The 27,385-nt window shown below is 32.2% G+C and overlaps 1 protein-coding gene across 3 annotated transcripts in view; it reads right to left on the bottom strand.

The window, feature by feature from the left end:
- LOC135129635 (rab GTPase-activating protein 1-like) overlaps positions 1-25,674 on the bottom strand; it is a 33,901-nt gene extending 8,227 nt beyond the window's left edge. Inside the window, exons 1-12 of one of the 3 annotated variants that reach the window (XM_064056851.1) lie at positions 25,074-25,674; positions 16,419-16,596; positions 16,165-16,364; positions 15,713-15,870; positions 15,477-15,665; positions 7,124-7,408; positions 6,782-6,950; positions 6,489-6,730; positions 6,249-6,437; positions 5,887-6,198; positions 5,653-5,827; positions 5,176-5,456 (exon numbers count right to left, since the gene is read on the bottom strand). In XM_064056851.1, coding sequence (XP_063912921.1) covers positions 5,176-5,456; positions 5,653-5,827; positions 5,887-6,198; positions 6,249-6,437; positions 6,489-6,730; positions 6,782-6,950; positions 7,124-7,408; positions 15,477-15,665; positions 15,713-15,870; positions 16,165-16,364; positions 16,419-16,596; positions 25,074-25,404 — 2,709 coding nt within the window. In that variant the 5' untranslated portion in view covers positions 25,405-25,674. Of the gene's footprint in view, positions 1-5,175; positions 5,457-5,652; positions 5,828-5,886; positions 6,199-6,248; positions 6,438-6,488; positions 6,731-6,781; positions 6,951-7,123; positions 7,409-15,476; positions 15,666-15,712; positions 15,871-16,164; positions 16,365-16,418; positions 16,603-25,073 lie in introns of all 3 variants that reach the window. The other 2 variants (XM_064056850.1, XM_064056852.1) reach the window with 2 other exon arrangements.
- Positions 25,675-27,385: the final 1,711 nt, after the last annotated feature.

Raw genomic sequence — 27,385 nt, forward strand, 5'->3', positions numbered from 1 at the left:
AAATTGAGAAATCGGGACATTGAAAAATTGGAAAATCCAGAAATTGAAAAGCTCAAAAGAAAAAAATTGAAAAACCGAGAAATCCAAAAATCGAAAAATTCAAAAACTGAGACATCGAGAAATCGAAAAATCGGAGGATCGAGAAATTGAGGAGTCGGAAGCCGAAAAGGAAAGTTAAAAACTGAAAAATTGAGAAATTGAACAATCAAAACAATGAAACATCTGAATTCGATAAATTGAGAAATTAAAAAATTGAATAATCGAAAAATTTTAAAAAAGAAAAATTGGAAAATCGAAAATTAAAATTAAAAAAATCGAAAAATTGAAAAATTGAAAACTCGAGATATCGAAAAACCTAGAATTTTAAAAAAATGAAATATTAAAACATCGAAAAGTTGAAAAATTGAGAAATCGAAGTATAAAACAGTCGCAGAATTGAAAAATCGAAAGTTTACAATAAATTGAAAATCCAAAAAGTAAAAAATCGAAATATGGAAAAATTCATAACTGAAAGAAATATTCAAAAAATTGAGAAATTAAAAAATTGGAAAATTGAGAACTCGAAAATCGAAAAATCGTAAGCTTAAAAAATCGAAGAATTGAACATGTGAAAAATCGAAACCTTAGGAAGTCCAGAATAGGAAAATATTTTAGAAATCGGAAAACTAAAAATTTAGAAACGTGAAAATTTGAAAAATTGAAAAATCGAAATATTTAAGAACCGCAAAATTGAAGAGGACAAAAATTGAGAAATCGTATCATTAAAATATCGAAAAATAAAAAAATCGAAAAATGGAAAATTTGAAGAATGGAAGAATTGGAAAAGTCCAAAATTGAAATATTGAAAAATCGAGAATTCGAAAAGCCGAAAAATCTCAATAGCGTATTTATAAATTACAAGATCAGAACTATGCTACTTTTTAAAATTTAAATAACATTATAAATTGCAAAATGTTGATTTTTTTCCAAAAACCTTGACGTCTAAGGTGAAAACTTGACACGGATGCATAAACCGTAAAAGGAGGATATACTATTGTAAAATTTGGAGATTGCGTCATTTCATTGGTGGTGACAAATTTTGGTGAGTGTTTTACCATTTGATAATACAATTTGAAATGAAAATTTTGTCATTCGGGAACATTATGTATTAAATCGTTAAGATGTTCAAGAACTTTGTTCACTTATTCGTTGTAAAGTCCAATGGTCGAAACGGGTTAGTTCTTCGTAGTGGATGTGTATCAGATCAACTCTAACGAATGTCGGCTTATAGATAAATCGCTTAAAGCCGATATTGGCCTGAGTGTGCTTTGGTCTGTAGATAAAACAAGTTCTCAGGCGACGAAAAATTTCATGTGGAGGGTGACTTCGGATTAGAAATCGTGCCAAGAATGTAATAAACTTATATCAGTGTAAAATATTTGGGAGATATGGATTTTCAGGTGCGGGACTAGCAGTAATTTTAATTTGTTTGCTGTCGTTCGTGAAGTGAAGAAACCAATTTCATTAAAATGATAATTATAAAATTATCATAATCACTATTGATATTAATTCACACAAAATGGCGCGCAAGTTATCAGTTGATTTCGTTAATAAATTCATAGAAACCTATATGGGATTTTTTCATGTCTTAGAAAATTAAAAAGTAAAAAATACAATAACAAAAATTTTAAAATGTGGTTTACGAAAAATTAGTTGACTTGTGCAGAGGAAAATTTTGGTAACACTTGAAGAAATGCTTTCGGCATAGTATTTTTTATGCTGGCGTGAACAAAATACTCTGTGTCAGTGTGCAAAGAGTTAACCGTGCAGATCTAGTCGAAAATCCGAAAACCAGATCGCTGTGTCTAGGGCTTGTTTTAGAAATATAATAAACATTTCAAACAATGTCTGTAACTTATTTTAATGTAAATTATATTCATGTGGTTGACAAAATCAGATGTAATATTAGTGTGATTTTGACCTTATTCTAGATTTTATTACAGCAGAACGGCGTATCTTTTTTAAATTTTAGAAGTTTAAGAAACAATTAGTTATCTCGTATTTTTGGAACAAAATCTACCAAAACGTCGGATAACAGCAATTGTTTTTCATAGAAACAATCAGTCTTCAAAGCAGCCTTTAACAACTCGATATTACAAACATACCTCTTAAGTTCTTAATGCGTTTTTTTCTGTCGTGTAATTATTTGTAATGTCAACGCCGAAAGTTTATGTCATTCTGTTATTTACTTTGAATATATATTTTCATTTTGTGTTAATATGTTTGTAACACCACGAATCTAAATTTTACTAAATCTTGTAAAACTAAACAATTATACCAGTTTAAAAACCCTTGGAAAGTTTCTGTCAGTCTTCGGATATAGTCAAATAATAAAAATAGGCGTCAAATTCATTTAAATACAATTCTTTCGTAGAGCAGCTTTCAACACGAAAGGGTACAGGTGGTGGGAGTGCGCAGAACATTGTTTTGGTTTGGCCTTACAAATATCGTGCAAGCAGTGGCAGCGGCGATGAATATTTCGATTTTGAAATATTAAAATATTATTGCGGTTAATAAAAATATCACTTTTCTATTTTATTAGCGTTGACATTATTGAAAAAGAATTTAAACAATTGTTACTGCTGTATTTGATGTATGAGTTGAATAAAAAAGTAAGTAAAAGAAGTAAAAAGGTAATTTTTGGTGAGCAATAATAACTGTTAAATTACGGTACAGTCGAAACTCTAGTTATAAACGACAATTATGCTACAATATGAACTGTGTTTATTACTTCGATGTTAAAGACAGAAAACGTTGACCCTTATTATAATCCGACTTTACGGTATCGATAAATTGCGCCAGAAAATTAAAAACCATATAATTATAGTCATAGGTTGCTTATTCTCAGAGTTTTAACCCCGCTTTTATCTAAAGATTTAACTGTTGATTTAAGACAAGTCGACTATAAAATAGTATATGATACTGGTTTATAATGAGGGGTTCGTGAAATTTTTTACTCATGCTATAATCCCTCACATTATAAACTCGTTTAATAATTAAAAATATCAAATTTTGTGTGATAGATTATCATAATTTATTGTTACGTAAGTCTATTTTTTTAACAAACAAATTAATTTATTTTTATTAAACGGTCGTCTCTATTCTTTTGTAGAAATTGCTCTTTTTTTAATTGTTTTTGAAAGAAGTATAACTCAGCCGAGCCTCCCTTCTCAATGCATCGATGTTACGCCACTGATTTAGTTTCGGAATTTCTGGAATCTATGAAATCTTTAAAATATTAATAATCCTGCAAATCTTCAATCTTCAGAATTTTTTGTATTTTCAGAATCTCTAGAAGCTGTAGACTCCTTAGAACCCAGAAACTTTAGAGTTTTTAAAATCTATAGAATATATAGAATATTCAAAATCTTCAGAATATTCAGAGTTTCTAGAATCTGCAGTCTCGGAATTTTAGGAATTTGTGGAATTTCTGGAAGCTTTGAAATCTTTGTAGGCAAAATCTTCAGAATATTTATTGCTTCTGGAATCTTTAGCTTCGAAATTTCCGGAATTTGTGGAATCTGTGAAATCGTTAGAATATTTATAATCCTGGGAATCTTCAGTCTTCAGAATTTTTAGGATCTTCATCCTTGGAATTATTCAAAATCTTCATATTCTTTAAAATCATTGAAATCGCTCGAGTCTCGGAATTTCCAGAATCTATGAGATTGTTGAAATTTCTGAATCTTTTGAATTCTTTCCAATCTTTATAATCTTCAAAATTTTTGAAGTAGTCAGTCTTCAAAATCTTTAGAATCTCTGGAATCTCTTGGCTTTGAAGAATCTAGGATTTCTGGAATAACTGAAATCTTTAGATCTTTATAATCTTCAGAATGTTTGGGATCTTCAGGCTTCGAAAACATCAGAATTTTCATATTCTTTAGAATCTTTGGAATATCGAATCTCGGAATTTCTTTGGAGTCTCTATAATGTTCAGAATCTTCGTATTCGTTAAAATATTTGGTCTCATTAGTGTGGGAATTTCCGAAATCTTTGGAATTTCTGGAACCTTGAAAATCCCTATAAAATTTAGAATTTTCGAATTCTTTAGTTTTCATAATTTTTGGAATCTCCAGTCTTCGAATCTCTGGAATCTTTAGAGTTTCAGAATATCCGGAATTTTTTAAATTTTTGGAATCTTCAAATTCTTCAGAATTTTTGTAATCTTTGGTCTTCGAAATATTCAAAATCTTTAGAATCGTTGGATTTCCAGTCTCCGAATATCCGAAATCTTTGAAATTTCTGGAATATTTGACCCTTCGAAATCTTTGTAATGTTCAGAATTCTTCATTTTTGGGATCTTCAGTTTTCGAAATATTCAGAAACTTCAGAATCTGTAGGATCTTTGGAATCTAAAACCTCTCGAATCGCTAGAATGTCAAGCTCTATGATCTCTAGAATCTCTAAAATCTGTAAAATGTATAGAATATTCAAATTCTTCAGAATATTTGGAGTTTCTAGAATCTCTAATCTCGGAATTTCCGGAATGTTAGGAATTTGTGGAATCCTAGGAATCTTTAAAGTCTTCAGAATTTTTAGGATTTTCAGTCTTCGAAATATTCAGTTTGCGAATACTCCAAATCTTTGGAATTTCGAAAAACTCTGAAATTTTTGGAATTTTCAGAAGTTTTGGAACCTTCAGTTTTTGAAATATTTAGAAACTTCAAAGTTTCTTGGATATCTAGAAATTTTTGAAATATTCAGTCTTCGAAATCCTCAGGTCCGACTACAAGTCGCGCAACTTAAGCCCCGCCCCTGTACCCTTTTGTGGTAAAATTACTTCTATCACGTTACAACGCGGTGCTTCATATTTTTTATGTCAAGTATATTTTTATATTTTGTACATATATTTTTATACACATTACTGTTTACGGAACAATGTTAATTATGGATTTATGGATAACTCATCGTTAAGAACAGAGTGAAGGGTGTATGCCTTTGCTAATGTTTGATGGCGCCATCTTATGTAGAGTAAAATAAACCTAATACGTTGGCTCACTGTAGTGAAAATGCGCGTTGACGAAAAATTTGACCCACGCCCCCTGGATTCCTTGTCCTAAAGCTCACTATTTGGGCGAAGTAAAATTTGTATTAGGTTGTCCAACTATAATATACTTAAACAATGGTTTTACTCACTTTAAGGTTCTCTAGTTCCGTCCGGACCGCGTGCAACTGCGTATCTAATCTCTGTCGGACTAGTTTGTAGTCGTTGATGATTGTCGCGTTGTTCTTCTTGTCCTTTTCCGCTTGCTCCACTTCACGCTTTAGCATATCTTTTAGTTGAGCGATTTCATCCAACATCAGTTTTCTCTCTTCTTCGTAGCGCGATAATGTCAGACGGAGCTGTTGGACTTCGTTGGCTTCGCTCTCCGCGTTATCTGCAGCCTCTGAATCCAACATGATAATTTCCCAGCCGTCTAGAGGAGGTAACACACAGCTACTACTACGTTACACCATGTGAGAACTCCTCGTTAGTCACAGATCTAGTATAAGAGGTGAGTGCCTAGCGAACACGAACACGCCTTAGCTCATGTGTACGATAACGATTCACATGAACCAGACGGAGTCTAAACGCCCTAAATGCTTCTACACACGCACACAACACAGACTTACCTTTAAGCGCGAAATACTCAGCCTCGAACTTCCTCAACTTCTTCACTTTTATGCTACAAGCTGTCTTGATTAACTGCCGCGTTGACTCCTCGTTTCTGCACTTCTTGGGCAGGGAAACGCGGAAGTATTTCAAAATTCCTTCGAAGTCGAGTTGGAGTAAGTCCTTGGTGTATGCCTGCGACAATGAAGGGTTTCCGGGTGACGTCGACGCTCGACAAACCCGGTTTAACTCACCGTCAACAAGGCCAACGCTACTTGGAACAACGTATCGATGCCTTGGAGTAAGAATACGTCGATTATTTGAAACACGAAGTTCAGAGGGAATCTGGCAGTAAAGAGGGTGAGGAACCACTGGGAAGCGAACATGTGGGTTTCGACGTGGTGGTCGGCGAAGTGTTGCCACAGTTGCGTCAACTGTTCCTTCATTAAGCAGTTGAGTTGGTAAAGGCGCAGGTAGAGATTGTCGAAACCGTCTTTGTATAAGTCTCTGAGACGGTAGTCGTACATTAGTTTCACTAAAACACAGAAAGCTTGCTCCTCGGGCATCTGGAAACCAGATATATCGTAACGGGTACAATTTGCTGGTGGAAACTTACATGCAACAACAACGTAGCAGCTAGAAAACTAAGTCCTTGACAATATCCTACTTCTGAATCGTAGACGGCGTACGCTTTACTAACTCTGTAGAGAGAATCCTGGCCCAAACCTCCCGCTTCTTTGAAAAAATCATGGGCGGGGAACGTTCGTGCAATGTCTCTTTGTATCACATTCTCACAGCTACTTTCCTAAGAAAACACCTATAGCGGTCGCAAAATTTCATCAATATGCAAACTAACTTTCGTAATGAGTAATCTATAATTTTCCATCATCTCTGTGTTCTCCTCCACCCCCGCCAACCGCTGCCACACCTCCCCCCGCAGCGCTTCGGGTATCCCCGTCCGCACTAAACTCGCCAGTTGCTTGGGTGGTTGTTTGGTCGACTTCCAGCGAGTAAGTACATCGGCCCAACTTTCAAGGACATCCTCTGAGCAATCCTTCGAGACCAATCCCGTCCCGCTCAGCAGCGGCTCGTCGCCGTCTACTTAAAAACCGATTTCTAGTTGTCCGCGACCCACCGAAAAACACTCACCCGAGTTGTACTCCTCCTTGGGCGTAATGGTATCAATGGACGTAATACTAGGCGATTGTATAAGGCTGGACAGATTCAGGTTCAAATTCAGCAAATTCTTGTCCAATTCCCCCGACGTCTCCATGTTCAACACTTCATAATAAATGTCGTTAAGATCCCCAGCTACCACCTACCGACAAACAACCTCAACAAAGAGTTCGCATTGAAACCAGATAAGCACATTTCCGTCATCGTTAAAAATTTACTGATAACACCTAAGGTCACTACCATTACTTTGTTTTTGTCTGATGTTCTAATTTTTTCTCCTACATTCGCAAGTAAACAAGTTATCGTCCCGTTTACCTCTTTTAAATTCAAGAAGAACTGCTGCACGAGCGACCTCTTCTGGAAGTACCAGAAGTTGCGCTCGCTCTGGCCGAAGATCCTCACGGCGGTCTCGATCTGGAACCGCACCGGTTCCTGGATGCCGCGAATCACGAGGTCTACGGCCACTGTCATGAACTGCTTCACGTCTTTGGGGGTTTCTATGTTCAGAGATTCGAAGGAGGGCTCCGTGGGGTCCCAGGTCGCGGAAATGAGGGTGCAGTTACGGTCCACCGAGGTGTTGTTTGATGGAGCTTGCTCCTTCTGCACGAAATTCGACCGTATGCACTGCGTTCGTACGACTTAACGCCGATTTATAAACTTGTCACCGTTGACGTTGAAGTTGAAAGGAAAATCCCCTGAAGTAGGGGAACATTTTTTTGATTGACAGCACTAATTCCACGAAAAACAAATTTTGATATTTTAAATAGCTCCCATCATTTTCTAACATCTACAAGAACTGACATTTTGCCTTTTTTCTTAATATACGTAATCGTCTTTTCAGAACAAGAAACTTAAAACATGCTTAAAATGGGAAATTCTTGTAGAATGTAGACAATTTCTTGTAGAAAAATAAGGATTCTACAATTAAGCTCCGCCCCTCGGCTTACAACGAATAAAAAAAATCATTAGAATTGAGCCAGGACCGGTGGGAGGGGCTTACAACTTGCCTTTTTTTCTTAATATCCTTTCCATCTTTTCACAACAAAAACTTAAGACATGGTTAAAATGGTACATTTTTTCAAGGAAATATGGATTTCGCAATTATGGGAGGGAAGCCTAATTGCAAAATCGGTATTTCCGTACACAAATTTTCCATTTTAAACTTGTTTTAAGTTTCATGTTGTGAAAAGAAGTCTACACATATTAAAACAAAAAGGAAAATCTATGCCCGCCCACCCGCCCTATCTCAATTGGGATGATTTTTTTCATTCGCCGTAAACCAAGGGGGCGGAGCTTAACTGCTAAATACTTAAATACTCTAGAAAAAATTGGTCTAAAGAGTTTAGACAGTACTTCCCTCGCTGTCGGAAACTTGACGACTGCATGCCTATTGTGTTTTTTTTCTCATTACATTTTTGTAGTGGGAATTTAAAAAACAAATTGCGATGACGTCATCAACATTTTTGCAAGGACACGTATATCAGTTGGGATAGATGTAGTGTAATACTAAGAATAAAATTATTATATTCTCAAATTTTCGGGAAAATGAATTGGGTCGTTTTGAATATTGATTTGTAATAATCAATAAAATAACGAAACAATTTACTCACGTATACGTATCAGAGGCAACTGAAAATCGTGTATGTATAAACATTCTTAATTTAAGATGACAGGCGTAACAGCATACGTGAGAGTCAAACAGAGAAACTGTAAACAAAACGACCATCGGTTTTATTGCTTCGACTTCCGCTTATTATATAAAACATTGGGTTTTATTTTAATTCTTGACGGTGAAATTCACAATTGGTTGATTATAAACATGTCTATTTCACATTCGCGGAACCAAGTGAGCGCATAAAACAAATGCAGGTCTGTAATGTTAAAGTCGATATAAATAAGCGTGCTACCCTTATGTTTCAACCGAGTTTTTCCTTTAACAAATTTTGTGTCTACCAAATTGGGCTGGTTGGGGTGTAATACTAATAATAAATGTTGCCTTTAATTTAATCAATAAAATAAATTGACTTCATTAATTTTTTTGAACCACCTCTTAAGAAAATCTAAAAAATATGAATGGAATGATAAATCACAAGTACAAACTCATCATATTTTTTGCATTTTAAATAGGATTTATTCAGCAAAATTTAAGGGTGACGTCATCAATTTTTTTAGGAGGGATGAACAAATACATTTTGAACAAAAGTTTACCATGCTTATAATAACTTTAAAATATTCCCAAGATTTCAAAGCATTCGGTTTTCTAATTCCTGATTAAATCGATAAAATAAATTCACGCTTTCATTAATTTTTTTGAGTCACCCTGCATATGCAAATCCAAAAATATGATTGGAATGATAAATCACAAGTACAGACTCATCATATTTTGTACATTTTAGATACGATTTATTCGGCAAACTTTTGAGCTGACGTCATCAGTTTTTTGTAGAAGATAACCAAATATATTTTGACTAAAAATTTATTATGCTCTTTATAACCTTAAAACATCTGCAAGATTTCAAAGCATTCGGTTTTGTAGTTCCTGATTAAATCAATAAAATACATTTACGCATTCATTAATTTTTTTGAGTCACCCTGTATATGCAAATCGAAAAAAATTGAATGGAATGATAAATCACAAGAAGAGACTCACCATATTTTGTACATTTTAGATAGGATTTTTTCAGCAAAATTTTGTGGTGACATCATAATTTTTTTAGGGGGGACGACCAAATACGTTTTGATCAAAAATTTACCATGCTTATGATAATTTTAAAATATCTTCAAGATTTCGAAGCATTCGGTTTTGTAGTTCCTGAGTAAATCAGTAAAATAAATTTACGCTTTCATTTATTTTCTTAAATCACCCTGTATATGCAAATCCAAAAAATATGAATGGAGTGATAGATCACAAGTACAGACTGATCATATTTTGTACATTTTAGATATGATTTATTCGGCAAATTTTCGAGCTGACGTCATCAAGTTTTTGGAGGGGATAAGCAAATATATTTTGACTAAACATTTATTATGCTCTTTATAACCTTAAAACATCTGCAAGATGTCAGAGCATTCCGTTTTGTAGTTCCTGATTAAATCAATAAAATATATTTACCCATTCATTAATTTTTTTAAGTCACTCTGTATATGCAAATCCAAAAAATATGAATGGAGTGATAAATTACAAGTACAGACTCATCATATTTTTACAGTTTGGATAGGATTTATTCGGCAAACTTTCGAGCTGACGTCATCAATTTTTTGGAGGGGATAAGCAAATATATTTTGACTAAACATTTATTATGCTCTTTATAACCTTAAAACATCTGCAAGATATCAGAGCATTCGGTTTTGTAGTTCCTGATTAAATCAATAAAATATATTTACGCATTCATTAATTTTTTTGAGTCACCCTGTATATGCAAATCCAAAAAATATGAATGGAGTGATAGATCACAAGTACAGACTCATCATATTTTGTACATTTTAGATATGATTTATTCCACAAACTTTTGAGCTGACGTCATCAAGTTTTTGGAGGGGATAAGCAAATATTTTTTGACTAAAGATTTATGATGCTCTTTATAGCCTTAACAGATCTGCAACATTTCAAAGCATTCTGGTTAGCAGATTAAAAATTAAATTTCAAAATGTTGTTTTATAATTTTGATTTTTTTTCCAAAAATCTGGACGTTTCGGGTGAAAAGTCGATTCAGAGTTGTAAACTACATGTGTAGGACTGTTATTTTATACAATTGAAAACCCATTTACTATGTACAATTTTGAAGTGACGTCATCGCATTAGTGGTGGGGATGATTAGACAAATTTTGGTTAGCGTTTTACCATCTACATGATATTCTTAATATAAGTACAAAATTTCACAACAATCGGTCGAGTACTTTCGGAGATTATCTGTCTAATAAAAATCCGGGACAACAGACGGACAGACGGACGGACAGACGGACAGACGGACAGACAGACGGAAACGGGAGACCTATTTCTTCGTCTTCTAGGGGTCATGAAAGATCGAGAAAACGTAAAAGTAGAGAGTCGGCCGACGGACTCGATTACAATACTTCCTTTGCTTACGCTCGGGAAGTAAAAATTAAAATCATTTTTTATGTATTGTATTTTTCAAAGAGTACTGTGCATATTAAGAAAAAAAGGCAAAATATAATTCCCGCCCACCCACCCCATCTCACTTGTGATGAATTTTTTAATCTTTTAGAAACTTAAAACACGTTTAAAATGGTAAATGTTTGTAAATAAATATGGATTTTTCGATTAGGCTCCGCCCCTATCTCTGCCAACAAATGAAAACTTCATTACTATTTCGATCAGGGCAGGTATGAGCGGGGCTTAATCTTTGGCTTTAATTTCTTCTTAATAGACATAGTATTCTTTGAACGACACGGTACTCATAAACATGTTTTTAATTTCTCGTGGAGAAATAAGAATTTTGCAGTTAAGCTCCGCCTTCTTGGCTCACGACGAATAAAAAAAAACATCACAATGGAGATAGGGTGGGTGGGCGGGGCTCCATTTTGCCCCTCTTTTTCTGAATATGTGTAGAGTTATTTCGACAACAAGAAACTTAAAAACATGTTTAAAATGGTAAATTTGTATAGGGAAAAGTCGATTTTGCAATTACGCTCCGCCCCTCGGTTTGACAACGAATGAAAAATTCATCACAATTGAAATCGAGACGAATGGGTGGGGCTTCACTTTTGGTATATATATATTTTTTTTAATTAAAACATTTAGTTTTCTTCATATAACACGATTACTTAAGAATATTATTTCATATTGTAATTTCTCGTAAAAAAAAAGAGGGTTTTACAATTAAGCTCCGCCCCTCGGCTCACGACGAATAAAAAAATCACTAGAATCGAGATAGGGCGGGTGGGTGGCGCTTATAATTTGCCTTTGTTTGTTTCTTAATATACATGGCCATCTTTTCACAACAAAAACTTAAAACATGGTTAAAATGGTGCATTTTTGCAAGGAAATCGGTAGTTCCGTATACAAATTGTCCATTTTAAACATGTTATAAGTTTCATGTTGTGAAAAAAAGTCTACACATATTAAAAAGAAAAAGGAAAATCTATGCCCCCCCCCACCCGCCCTATCTCAATTGTGATGAATTTTTTCATTCGCCGTGAACCAAAGGGGCGGAGCTTAACTGCAAAATACTTTAATACTCTACAAGAAATTAAAATCATTATGTTTGTATTGATGAGGCTGATACGTGTTTAAACTCCATATTAATTTTAATAATAATGAAAAAACTTTCAGAGTTTAAAAAATATATTTGTAGTCACTGCTAGTTTCTCTTCTGCCTGAAGACGGTACTGTGTACCGAAACACGTGTAGCAGTGACTACAAATATATTTTTTAAACTCTGAAAGTTTTTTCATTATTATTAAAATTAAAATCATTATTTATGTATGGTGTTGTTCAAAGAGTACTGCGCATATTAAGAAAAAAAGGCAAAATATAAACCCCGCCCACCCACCCCATCTCAAATATGATGAACTTTTTATTCTTTTACAAACTTAAACACGTTTGAAATGGTAAATTTTTGTAAATAAATAGGGATTTTTCGATTAGGCTCCGCCCCTAGGTCTGTCAACAAATGAAAACTTCATTACTATTTAGATCAGGGCAGGTATGGGTGGAGTTTATTCTTTGGCTTTAATTTTTTCTTAATATACACAGTATTCTTTGAATATCCCGATACTCAAAGACAGGTCTTTGATGCTAATTTCTCGTATAGAAATAAGGATTTTGCAGATAAGCTCCGCCCTCTTGGCTCACGACGAATAAAAAAAATCATCACAATTGAGATAGGCGGGTGGGCGGGGCTCCATTTTGCCCCCCATTTTCTGAATATGTGTAGACTTATTTCGACAACAAGAAACTTAAAAACATGTTTAAAATGGTAAATTTGTATGGGGAAATATCGATTTTTCAATTACGCTCCGCCCCTCGGTTTGACAACGAATGAAAAATTCATCACACTTGAAATCGAATCGGATGGGTGGGGCTTCTCTTTTGGTATTTTTTTTTAATTAAAACATTTGGTTTTCTTCATATAACACGATTACTTAAGAACATTATTTCATATGGTAATTTCTCGTAAAAAAATGAGGGTTTTACAATCAAGCTCCGCCCCTCGGTTCACGACGAATAAAAAAATCATTAAAATCGAGATATTACTCATAATTTGCTTTTGTTGTTTTGTTACTATACATGGCCATCTTTTCACAACAAAAACTTAAAATATAATTAAAATGGTACATTTTTGCAAGGAATTCGGTAGTTCCGTATACAAATTTTCCATTTTAAACATGTTTTAAGTTTCATGTTAGGAAAATAAGTCTACACATTTAAAAAAAAAGCCAAAATGTGACGATTAAAAAAAATATATCACAATTGAGATTGGGCGGGTGGGCGGGGCTTATATTTTGCTTTTTTTCTTAAAATACGTAGTCGTCTTTTCAGAACAAGAAACTTAAAACAAGCTTAAAATGGGAAATTCTTGTAGAATGTAGATAATTTCTTGTAGAAAAATAAGGATTCTACAATTAAGCTCCGCCCCTAGGCTTTCAACGAATAAAAAATCATTAGAATGGTACATTTTTTCAAGGAAATATGGATTTCGCAATTAAGGGAGGAGAGCCTAATTGCAAAATCGCTATTTCCGTATACAAATTTTCCATTTTAAGCATGTTTTAAGTTTCATGTTGTGAAAAGAAGTCTACACGTATTAAAACAAAAAGGAAAATCTATGCCCGCCCACCCGCCCTATCTCAATTGTGATGAATTTTTTCATTCGCCGTGAACCAAAGGGGCGGAGTTTAACTGCAAAATACTTTAATACTCTACAAGAGATTAAAATCATTTTTTATGTATCGTGTTGTTCAAAGATTACTGTGCATATTAAGAAAAAAAAAAAAGGCAAAATATAAACCCCGCCCACCCATCCCATCTCAATTGCGATGTTTTTTTTCTTTTAGAAAATTAAAACACGTTTAAAATGGTAAATTTTTGTAAATAAATATGGATTTTTCGATTAGGCTCCGCCCCTATGTCTACCAACAAATGAAAACTTCATTACTATTTAGATCAGGGCAGATATGGGCGGGGCTTAAACTTTGGCTTTAATTTTTTCTAAATACACATAGTATTCTTTGCATATCTCGATGCTCAAAAACATGTCTTAGATGGCAATTTCTAGTAGAGAAATAAGGATTTTGCAGTTAAGCTCCGCCCTCTTGGCTCACAACGAATAAAAAAAATCATCACAATTGAGATAGGGCGGGTGGGCGGGGCTCCATTTTGCCCCTCTTTTTCTGAATATGTGTAGACTTATTTCGACAACAAGAAACTTAAAAACATGTTTAAAATGGTAAATTTGTATAGGGAAATATCTATTTTGCAATTACGCTCCGCCCCTCGGTTTGACAACGAATGAAAAATTCACCACAATTGAAATCGAGACGGATGGGTGGGGCTTCCCTTTTGGAATTTTTTTTTAATTAAAATATTTAGTTTTCTTCATATAACACGATTACTTAAAAACATTATTTCATATGGTAGTTTCTCATAAAAAAAATTAGGGTTTTACAATCACGCCCCGCCCCTCGGTTCACGACGAATAAAAAAAATCATTAAAATCGAGATAGGGCGGGTGGGCGGGGCTTATAATTTGCCTCTGTTGCTTTCTTACTATACATGGCCATCTTTTCACAACAAAAACTTAAAATATGGTTAAAATGGTAAAATTTTGCAAGGAAATCGGTAGTTCCGTATACAAATTTTCCATTTTAAACATGTTTTAAGTTTCATGTTGTGAAAAGAAGTCTATACATATTAAAACACAAAGGAAAATCTATGCCCACCCACCCGCCCTATCTCAATTGTGATGAATTTTTTCATTCGCCGTGAACCAAGGAGGCGGAGCTTAACAGCAAAATACTTTAATACTCTACAAGAAATTAAAATAATTTTTTATGTATCGTGTTGTTCAAAGAGTACTGTGCATATTAAGAAAAAAAAGGCAAAATATAAACCCCGCCCACCCACCCCATATCAATTGTGATGATTTTTTTTTTTTTATTTTAGAAACTTAAAACACGTTTAAGGGCAGGTATGGGTGGGGCTTAATCTTTGGCTTTAATTTTTTCTTAATACACACAATATTCTTTGAATATCCCGATACTCAAAAACATGTCTTAGACGGCAATTTTTTGTAGAGAAATAAGAATTTTGCAGTCAAGCTCCGCCCTCTTGGCTCACGACGAATAAAAAAAATCGTGACAATTGAGATAGGGCGGGTGGGCGGGGCCCCATTTTGCCCCTCTTTTTCTGAATATGTCTAGACTTATTTTGACACCAAGAAACTTAAAAACATGTTTAAAATGGTAAATGTAGTAATCAACTTAAATCCTCCACATCAAAGTTAGTATCAACGGCAACTTGGCAACGGAGTCTATAAAGACAATTTTCAGCTCTAAAAGCAACGTACTTCAACGTCAACAGCAAGTTTATAAATCCCAGTTTATATTTTTACGAAGTAGGCAACCAGTAATACTGGAATGTGTTAACGTATAACTGGTTGCCTAACCACTCGCTTCTAATTTTCCTCATCGACCGCTCTCATCTTACCATTTCCAGTAGTTGCATATCCGAGTGCCTCACGTGACGTCCCGGCGCCACCAGGACCCCGAAACACCTCTCGATGTGCAGCTGGGGCCCGTTGTCCGACACCTGACGTATGCTCAAACACAGCTGCTTCTCCACGTTGCTTTTGAGCTTGAAGCCGCCCCTGTCTTTTCCCACCACCGAGAAAGTACCCTAGACAAACTCCCCTGATTCTTTGCACAACCCAACAATCAACTCACCTTGCCATCATCCTCCCTAATCTCTAGACTCACTTCGAATACGTACATCAGCGTTCTGGCGTCCGGTAAGGTCGTAATGGAACCCGTCATGTCGACCGCAGACGTTACCGAACTGCTCATCGAGCGCGGAACCCTCTGAAACGCTTTGGCGAAACACCCTAAACAGAATTCCGAGCAAGGAAGGTTAGAAGGCGGAAGTCCCCGAATCGATTAAACAATTCGTGCCAACGGCTATTGATTGGTGACGCGGCGACGCCATTTTGACGCCGCCATATTTATTGGTATTACGCAAACAGTTTTAATAACGTCACGTCAAATTTTAACTCTACTATTAAAAAATTATTTCGTAATTACGTTGTACTTTTGCATGATTTATAACAATAGAACTAGTTGTAGCGGTCATCAAACCGCGAACAAAGCCGTATATTAACCATAAAAATATAAATATGTACCTGAAACTCTGGACACCGCCTCCGCTATGTCACACCGAAAAACATGGCACTGAAAAATGGCGGACTCCTGGGTGTCCCCGTGCGACCACGTGAACGCGAAACATCCAGCCTCGGTACTTTCTATGGCACCTCTCGCATAGAACAGTATGCGGTGGATTTCGTACCGAGATATGACCGAATTCGAGATGGCATCATACAACCTGTACGAAACATCACCGTAAACGGGATATTGCTACCTTCAAATCGGTACTTACACGACGAAACCCTGCGATGAGCATGGCACCGACACAGAGACTTTGATGCCCTGTTCCGAACTCTGTTCGTTCAGTATGGCCATGTTACGTTGGATTTCGGCTTCTGACTTGGGGGCGTTTATGGCAGCCGCCCCCAAGTACGTCACGCCGGCAAATATGGTGCAGTCCTGGTCGATATCTGAAACTAACCGAAGTACTTTAAAATTTAAATTTTGGCGGGGGAAGAAAGTCGGAGTACCTCGACAAAAACACCAACAAAATAGTTCATACATTTTTTTTTTTCGAAGGTCGTCGGTTCGACACCTACGTGGTTCTGTTAGCATTGTTTAAGGTTTATCTTTTCCAAGTGACCCACATTTTTAATATTTGAATTAGTGCACTTTTATTTGTTGGGTAAGGTAAAATGCGTTGTAAAAAATATCTTTATGGGGAATTTTCACAATAAAAGTGCTAATTAATTGACGATTGTGTTTCGTTTGATGTTGGACTGGGTTCGAGTTGAGTAAATCGGAATAAAATTTTATTACTCGACTTACGTGGCAACATAGTTGCGAATATTGTTAAAATTATTACGTTATTTTTAATTTAGACGTGACACAACAATTCATGATTAAGAACGGCACAAGTTTGAAATTTTAAAAACACCTTGACATTGATATTCGTTATCGGTAACAGTTAATAGTTAAAAAGTTGCGTAACAACTAAAACAAAACAAAAAACAGTGTTGCAAACTTACCAATATTAAGTATGTGCTTTGTTATCACAAGAATTTACATGTTTATCACACTATTTGTTTTTTTTTTTTTAAATAGGTGATACAGTTTCCATTTACCACTACTTAAAGTGTTAAGTGACCTCAAGAAGAGATAATGTAACACGGTTGAGCTATTTACATTCCATTTACTTATTTCACACTTAATTAACCGTAAATTGCCATTAAGTATATTGTTTAAGCAAAAAAATGGTCTAAAGGGAATTTCTTTCGCCCGTGAAACACAATCAAACATTTTTACTTCCTGAACGTAATAATCCTCATGTGGTTTATGAATCCGTGTTCAGTTTTTACTCTAGATATCCAGATTTTTGCAAAAAAAACAAACTTTTTAACTTTAAAACTACAAAATTCAGTTATCCTCTTCCAAAAAATTGATGGCGTCATTTCTCTGAATGCACTCAAAAATTTTAGAATTATACAGGGTGATTAAACAAAAATTAATAAATGAGGTAATTATTATATTGATTAAAATCATGAACGACTCAATGATTTTTTCAATGTTTCGGTTCCATTAATTTTTGGTTTTTTCAACTTTAATTTTTTCAATTTTTCGATTTGTAGTTGTTCAATTTTGAAAATTGTCGATATTACGATTTTTCTTTCCCTCAATTTTTCAAGTTCTTGATTTTTTTTCATTGTCCCGATTATTTTCAATATTCGATTTTTTCAGTTCCCCAGTTTCCCAATTTTTAAATTTTACAATTTTGACTTCTTAATATTTCGTTTTTTCAATTTTTAAGTTTCTCAATTTTTAACTTTCGATTTTTCAATTTTTCAATTTTATAATTTTGCAATTTTGCCATTTTTACGATTCGAAAAGTTAAAAAATCTAAAAATTGGAAAAGCGAAAAACTGAAAAAGGAAGACTGAAACACTGAAAAACTAAAAATCGAAAAAATTAAAGAAGCGAGAAATTGCAAAATTGTAAAGTCGAAAAACTGTAACACTGAAAGATCGAAAAATTGAAAAATTAAAAGTCGAAAAATTAGAAATCGTAAAATGAAAAATCGAATAAATGAAAAACTTTTAAAATACAATAACTAAAAAATGGAAACATTCTAAAACTGAAAAATCTATAGTTGATAAAACGAAAAATTAAAAAATCTAAAAACTGAAAATTCGAACAATTGAACACAAAAAAATGCAAATCGAAAAATTAAAAAAATTCACAAAAAAAAGAATAATTGAAAAATCCAAAAATTGTAAAAACAATGAAAATAAAAATTGAGACAAAAATTGCAAATCGAAAATTTGAACAAATAAAAAATTAAACAAACAATCGAAAAACATTTGAGAAGTCTAAAAACTGAAGAATGGAAAAATTGAAAACTTGATAATTCAAATGTTCGTAAAAAAGAAAAACCGAAAAATTGAAAAAACGAAAATCGAAGAATCGATTCGAAAAGTCGATAATCGAAAAATCGACCATTGAAAATCGGAAAATCGAAAGCAAAAAATTAGAAAAATCGAAAAGTCGACAATCGAAAAATCCAAAGTCTAAAATTGAAATATCGTAAAAAGGAAAATCGAAAATCGGAAAAATGGAAATTCGAAAAATCGTAAATTGACGAATCGAAAATCAAAGAACTGAAATTCAAGAATCCAAAATCGGAAAAACGAAAATCCAAAAACCGATACTTGTAAATAAAAGAATCGAAAATCAGTAATTAAAGAATCGAAAATCGAAAAACCGGAAAGTCAGAAATCGAAAAATTGAAAAATCGAGAAATCGACCATTGAAAATCGGAAAATCGAAATTAAAAAATTAGAAAAATCGAAAAGTCGACAATGGAAAAATCCAGAAGTCTAAAATTGAAATATCGAAAAAAGAAAAATCGAAAATCGGAAAAATCGAAATTGGAAAAATCGTATATTGAAGAACTGAAATTCAAGAATCTAAAATCGGAAAAACGAAAATCCAAAAACCGATACTTGAAAATCAAAAAATCTAAAATCAGTAATTGAAGAATCGAAAATCGAAAAACCGGAAAGTCAAAAATCGAAAAATTGAAAAATCGAAAAATCGTTAAAGTTTGAATACAAAACAAAACGATAAACTGAAAACCAAATTCGAAAATCTGAAAAATCGAAAAACGAAACAACGAAATTCAAAAAATCAAAAGTTGAAAATTCGACAAGTAAAAAAAAAATTGAGAACCTAAAAACTGAAAAATTGAAAAAATGAAAATTCCATTAATTAAATATTCGAAAAAACGAAAAATCGGAAAACGGAAGATTGAAAAACTTTAAAATCGAAAGATCAAAATAATTGAAATTTCTAAAATAAAAAACCGACAATTTAAAAAATTGAAAATTAGAAAAATCGAAGAATCGAAAATCGAAAAATCGAAATTCGAAAATTCGAAAAATCAAAAAGCTAAAAAATTGAAAACTCGATAATTGAAATGTTCGCAAAAAAGTAAAATCGAAAATTTTGAAAAATCGAAACTGAATATTCGAGTATTGAAAAACCGAAAAATTGAAAAGCAAAAAATTGAAAACGAAAAATCGAAAACCGGAAAAACGGAAATTGAAGAATACATTCGAAAATTCGACCATTGAAAATCGGAAAATTGAAATTAAAAAATTAGAAAAATCGAAAAGTTGACAATCGAAAAATCCAGAAGTCTAAAACTGAAATATCGAAAAAAGAAAAATGGTAAATTGAAGAATCAAAAATCAAACAACTGAAATTCAAGAATCCAAAATCGGAAAAACGAAAATCCAAAAATCGATACTTGAAAATCAAAGAATCGAAAATCAGTAATTGAAGAATCGAAAAGCGAAAAACCGAAAAGTCAAAAATCGAGAAATCGTAAAGTCAAAAAATTGAAAATTTGAATACAAAAAAACGAAAAATTGGGAAATCGAAAAACTGAAAACCAAAATCGAAAATTGAAAAATTCGTAAATCAGAAAATGAAAATTTGAAAAATCGAAACACGAAACAACGAAATTCGAGAAATCAAAAGAAGAAAATTCTAGAATTCGAAAATCGACAAGCAAAAAAAACTGAGAAGCTAAAAACTGAAAAATTGAAAAAATTAAAATTCCATGAATTAAATATTCCAAAAAACGAAAAATCGGAAAACGGAAGATTGAAAAACTTTAAAATCAAATAATCAAAAAAATTGAAATTTCTAAAATAAAAAACCGAAAATTTAAAAAATAGAAAATTGGAAAAATCGAACAATTGTACATCGAAAATCCGAAAAATGGCAAATGGAAACTTCGAGAAATCGAAAACTAAAAAAATTGAGAAGTCCAAAAACTGAAGAATGGAAAAATTGAAAACTCGAAAATCCGAATAATCAAAAACTCCACGATTCAAATGTTGAAAATCGAGGAATCGATAGTTGAAAATCGAAGAACCGAAAATCCAAGAATCGAAAATCGAACAATCGAATCGAAAAGTCGAAAACCGAAAAACCGGCCAACGAAAGTTGAAATATCGAAAAAAGAAAAATCGAAAATCGGAAACATCGAAATTCGAAAAATCGTAAATCGAAGAACCGAAAATTGAGGAACCGAAAATCAGAAAAACGAAAATAAAAAGAGATATTAAAAATTAAGAACTAGTGAAATTGTAAATCCAAAAACTACAAAATGCGAAATTGAAACATAAAAAAAAACTCGAAATTCGGAAAATCGTAAATTGAAGAATCGAAAATCAAACAACTGAAATTCAAGAATCCAAAATCGGAAAAACGAAAATCCAAAAACCGATACTTGAAAATCAAAGAATCGAAAATCAGTAATTGAAGAATCGAAAATCGATAAATCGGAAAGTCAAAAATCGGAAAATTGAAAAATCGAGAAATCGTAAAGTCAAAATATTGAAAATTTGAATACAAAAAACGAAAAATTGAGAAATCTAAAAACTGAAAACCAAAATCGAAAATTGAAAAATTCGGAAACTAGAAATTCAAAATTTGAAAAATCGAAAAACGAAACAACGAAATTCAAAAAATCAAAAGTTGAAAATTCTACAAGTAAAAAAAATTGAGAAGTCTAAAAACTGAAGAATGGAAAAATTGAAAACTCGAAAATTCGAAAAATCAAAAACTCGATGATTCAAATGTTGAAAATCGACGAATCGATAGTGGAAAGTCGAAAATCGAAATATCGACCATCGAAAATTGAAATATTGAAAAAAGAAAAATCGAAAAACCAAAAAATCGAAAATTGAAATATCGAAAAAAGAAAAATCGAAAATCGGAAAAATCGAAATTCGAAAAATCGTAAATCGAAGAACCGAAAATTGAAGAATCGAAAATCAGAAAAACGAAAATCCAAAAACCGAAAATCGTAGAAGCGAAAATCGGAAATTGAAGAATCGAAAATCGAAAATTGAAAAATCGAAAAACTGAGATATTAAAAATTAAAGACCAGTGAAATTGTAAATCCAAAAACGACAAAATCCAAAATTGAAACATAAAAAAAATTGGAAAATCGAAAAACTCGAAAACTTGACAATAAAAATTCGAAGTGTTGCATGTCACAAAATTGACGGAACAGAAAAATGAAAAATGGAAAAATCCCAAAACGAAAAATTGTAAAAATAATGAAAATAAAAAACTGAGACAAAAATTGCAAATCGAAAATTTGTACAAATGAAATACTAGAGAATAAAAAAATTGAAAAGTTGAAAAATTTAAATTTGAAAATTCAAAAAATTGCAATTCGAAAAAGCTGTGGGAGTTATTTACACCACTTTTTTCTTATACATTTTCAACAGAATTTGCTTAGCATAAATCTGATGTGACATCATAACAATTTTGATGGGAATGATTTTTCACTTTTTCCAAATTTTCAACTTGAATATCGAAAAATTTAAAATTCTAAACTCGAAAAACCGAAAATTTGAAAAATCGAAATATAAAATATCGAAAAATCGAAAAATTCTACATATATGAAAAATTCGAGAAATGGAAAACTGAAAAAAAAATTGAGAAGTCTGAATGAAAAAATTGAAAAATCGAAAAAAAGAAAAAATTGAAAAATCGAAAAAATGAAAAAAGGAAGACTGAAACATTGAAAAACCAAAAATCGAAAAGAATAAATGAATCAAAAAATTGGAAAGTAGAAAAAACGAAAGAGAAGAAGAGAATAAATGAAAAATGGAAATTCTAAAACCATAAATTGAAAATGCGGGAAATTTTGAAAATTACAATTAGGATTACATAATTATTTAAAACGAAAACACGAAAAATTGTACATTAAAAACTGCGAAAACGAAACATTGAAAAATTGAGAAACTGAAAAACCTGAAAAAAAAAATCGAAAACACGGAAAATTAGAAAATCTAAAAACATAAAATTCTAAAAATTGGACAAAGAGAAAATTAAAATGAAGAAATTGAATAATTTTACATTGGAAAAAGAAAATTATAAAATCAGAACACTGAAACACCGAAAAGTTTACAAAATAAAAGAAAAAAATTCCAAATCGAAGAAATGAAGAAAGGAAAAATTGAAAAATCGAAAATCCAAGAATCGAAAATCGAAACAAAAAATCGAAAATTCGAAAAATCAAAAATTTTAAAAATTAAAAACTGGATGAATCAAATATTCGAAAAAACGAAAACTCGAAAATTGGAAAAACGAAAATCGAAGAATCGAAAAATCCAAAATTGAAAAATCGAAAATCGAAAAACTGCAAAAAGGAAAACTGAAACATTGAAAAACCAAAAATCGAAAAATTGTAAAGTCGAAAAACTGTGACACTGGAAGATCGAAAAATTGAAAAATTAAAAATCGAATAAATGAAAAATGGAAATTCTAAAACCATAAAATTGAAAATGTGGGAAATTTTGAAAATTATAATTAGGATTACATAATTATTTCAAATGAAAATACGAAAAATTCTAAATTAAAAACTGCAAAAACGAAACATTGAAAAATTGAGAAACTGAAAAACCCGAAAAAAAATCGAAAACACGAAAAATTAGGAAATCTAAAAACTTGAAATTCGAAAAATTGGACAAAGAGAAAATGAAAATGAAGAAATTGAATAATTTTTCATTGGAAAAAGAAAATTATAAAATCAGAACTCTGAAAATTCGAAAAGTTTACAAAATAAAAGAAAAAAATTCCAAATCGAAGAAATGAAGAAATGAAAAATTGAAAAATCGAAAATCCAAGAAACGAAAATCGAAGAATCTAAAACCGAAGAACGGAAAATCGAAGAATCGAAAATTCGAAAAATCAAAAATTTCAAAAATTGAAAACTGGATGAATCAACTATTCGAAAAAACGAAAACTCGAAAATTGGAAAAACGAAAATCGAAGAATCGAAATATCCAAAATTGAAAAATCGAAAAACTGAAAAAAGGAAGACTGAAACATTGAAAAAACAAAAATCGAGAAAAATTAATGAATCGAAAAATTGGAAAGTAGAAAAACGAAAGAGAATCGAAAAATTGTAAAGCCGAAAAACTGTAACACTGGAAGATCGAAAAATTGAAAAATTAAAAATCGAATAAATGAAAAATGGAAATTCTAAAACCATAAAATTGAAAATGTGGGAAATTTTGAAAATTATAATTAGGATTAGATAATTATTTAAAACGAAAACACGAAAAATTGTAAATTTAAAACTGCGAAAACGAAAAATTGAAAAATTGAGAAACCGAAGAACCTGAAAAAAAATTTAAAACACGAAAAATTAGAAAATCTAAAAACTTAAAATTCGAAAAACTGGACAAGGAGTAAATGAAAATGAAGAAATGGAATAATTTTTCATTGGAAAAAGAAAATTATAAAATCAAAACATTGAAAAACCGAAAAGTTTACAAAATAAAAGAAAAAAATTCCAAATCGAAGAAATGAAAAATTGAAAAATCGAAAACCCAAGAAACGAAAATCGAAGAATCTAAAACCTGAGAATGGAAAATCGAAGAATCGAAAATTCGAAAAATCAAAAATTTCAAAAATTGAAAACTGGATGAATCAAACATTCGAAAAAACGAAAACTCGAAAATTGGAAAAACGAAAATCGAAGAATCGAAAAATCCAAAATTGAAAAATTGAAAAACTGAAAAAAGGAAGACTGAAGCATTGAAAAACCAAAAATTGAAAAAAAATTAATGAATCGAAAAATTGGAAAGTAGAAAAAACGAAAGAGAATCGAAAAATTGCAAAGTCGAAAAACTGTAACACTGGAAGACCGAAAAATTGAAAAATTAAAAATCGAATAAATGAAAAATGGAAATTCTAAAACCATAACATTGAAAATGTGAGAAATTTTGAAAATTATAATTAGGATTACTTAATTATTTAAAATAAAAATATCAAAAATTGTAAATTAAAAACTATGAAAACAAAAAATTGAAAAATTGAGAAACTGAAAAACTTGAAAAAAAAATTGAAAAATTAAAAAATCGAGAAACTTTAAAGCGAAAAATTGCAATCGAAAAAGTCAAGTGTGTTATTTACACCACTTTTTTCTCATACACTTTCAATAGAATTTGCTTAGCAAACATCTGACCTGACGTCATCAAAATTTTGGTGGGAATGATTTTTCCATTAAGTGACCTTGGGTATTAAAGTCATATCACTAAAACAAAACATGTGTTTGCATTACTATCACTTCGTGATATTAATTATTTAAATATAGAAGTGATACATCTCTCTAACCAATCAAAACTGAACTTTAAAACCTTGTAAACAATATAAAATCTACCATAATTAATAGTTTAACACAAAGTGAATCACATTTGTTTTGTTTACAAAAACCGCTCCATACTTTATCTATCAACCATTAAATTATGGAAACCACTCCAAGGTCACCACACAGCGCTCATTAAAAAAACCTCTGATAACAATCAAAACAAACCGCATTATACTACCAAATCTCGCCCCGCAAAAACAAACCCCTCACCCTCTTCGTCCTCGTTCGAGTCCTGCTTCACCGAGTCCTGTTTCTCCTCTGGCGACGAGTCCAGCTCCCTCGTCAGCGGATCCTTCCCTGGCTCCACCAGACACCCGTAGAACGTTGAATGCCCGATCTTCTTCTGGTTGTTCTCCACTTCGCCCATGTTTCGCCCGGTCTCCTGCAGCACCTCCGTCAGCGCGCTCTTCAGCTCGTTCAGGTCCCCGTTTTTGATGTCCAAAGTGGGTGTCTTGTTCGCCCCGGGCTTGTCGCCGACGAAGTCGAACTCTTCGCTCGTCGCCAACGACTCGTTGGACTTCACGCTCAGACTGTCCTCCATAACAACAAATGCGAGTATTATTCGACGGAAAGGGGGCACTCGGCTCTGGAAATCTTCCTATTACGCCTTTTCGTTACCTGACCGAGACATCGCGAAGGCGTGGAGTTTTTTGGGAAAAGTGAGGATTTTTGCCGGATTAGGCATCGTCGGGGCGCGGAAATGCCGCTTCTCCGCCCATTTTGGTCGAACAAAGGTTTAATTTGAGATTGAAGCGGCGATAAATAATCGACGAATGTCACTACTGTCAAGTTTGACGTATCGTTTTTGTTTTGGCAGTGCTGCCACCGTGCGAACGGAGAGAGTGATGGCGACAGAGGCGGAGGGAAGTGAAGTTTTCTAGGGGGCTGAAGTAATAAAATTGAAAAGTCCACAAACTGAATAATGGAAAAATTAAAAAATCGAAAATAGGAAACATCAAAAATCGAAAATTTGATTAATTCGAAAAGACAAAAATTCGTAAATCCAAAAATTCAAAAAATTTTGGAAAATCGTAAACTCGAAAAATTGAAAAATTGAAAAATCGAAAAACGAAACATCCAAGTTTGAAAAATCGAAAGTCGGAAATTGAAAATCGAAAATTCGAGAAATCGATAAGTAAAAAAATTGGGAAGCTAACAACTGAAGAGTGGAAAAATTGAAAAATCGAAAAATCGATTAATCAAATATTGAAAAAACCGAAAAATTAAAAGAAAATTCAAAAAATTTAAAATCAAAAAATTGAAAAACTGAAAAATTGAAAATTTGGTATCAAACAACCGAAAAATTGAAAATTCTAAAATCGAAAAACCGAAAATTGGAAAAACAGAAAATCTGGAAAATCAAAGAATTGAAAATTGAAAAATTAAAAATCGAATAAATGAAAAATGGAAATTCTAAAACCAAAAAATAGAAAGATTTTCCAGAAAGTTCAAAAATCGAGAAATCGAAACATCAAAAAGTAACATGATTAAAAATTCAAATATCGAAAATCGAAAACACGACAAATACAAAAAACCGAAAAGTAAAAAAATTGACAATTTGAAATCGAAAAAACCAAAATTCCAGAAATCGATAAAATCGAAAAGTAATAAAATCAAAAAATTTTGGAAAATCGAAAATTCGAAAAATTGATAAGTAAAAAAATTGGGAAGCTAACAACTGAAGAGTGGAAAAGTTGAAAAATCGAAAATTCGATTAATCAAATATAAATAATATAAATATAAATATAAATAGTTTATTAAAATATTGGAAAAACCGAAAAATGAAAAGATCGGAAAATTCAAAAAATTTAAAATCAAAAAATAGAAAAACTGAAAATTGAAAATTTGATATCAAACAACCGAAAAATTGAAAATTCTAAAATCGGAAAACCGAAAATTGGAAAAACAGAAAATTTGGAAAATCAAAGATTCGAAAACCGAAAATTTGAAAAAACGAAAACTGAAAAACAACTAAGAAGTCTAAAAACTGAAGCGTGGGAAAATTGGAAAATCGAAAATTCGAAAAATCAAAAATTTCAAAAATTGAAAACTGGAATAACGACAATTCCAAAAATGGAAAAACGAAAATCGATAGTCGAAAATCGAAGAATCGAAAAATCCAAAATTGAAAAATCGAAAAACTGAAAAAAGGAAGACTGAAACAGTGAAAAAACAAAAATTGAAAAAAATTAAGGAATCGAAAAATTGGAAAGTAGAAAAAACGAAACAGAATCGAAAAATTGTAAGGCCGAAAAACTGTAACACTGGAAGATCGAAAAATTGAAAAATTAAAAACCGAATAAATGAAAAATGGAAATTCTAAAACCATAACATTGAAAATGTGGGAAATTTTGAAAATTATAATTAGGATTACATAATTATTTAAAACGAAAACACGAAAAATTGTAAATTAAAAACTGCGAAAACGAAAAATTCGAAATCTAAAAACTGAAAATTCGAAAAATTGGACAAAGAAAAATTGAAAATGGAGAAATTGAAAACTTTTACATCGGAAAAAGAAA

This window comes from Zophobas morio, unplaced genomic scaffold, assembly GCF_036711695.1.
Source record: "Zophobas morio isolate AGI-343-1 ecotype UQ-CSIRO unplaced genomic scaffold, CSIRO_AGI_Zmor_V1 ptg000016l, whole genome shotgun sequence".
Classification (NCBI taxonomy): Eukaryota; Metazoa; Arthropoda; class Insecta; order Coleoptera; family Tenebrionidae; genus Zophobas; species Zophobas morio.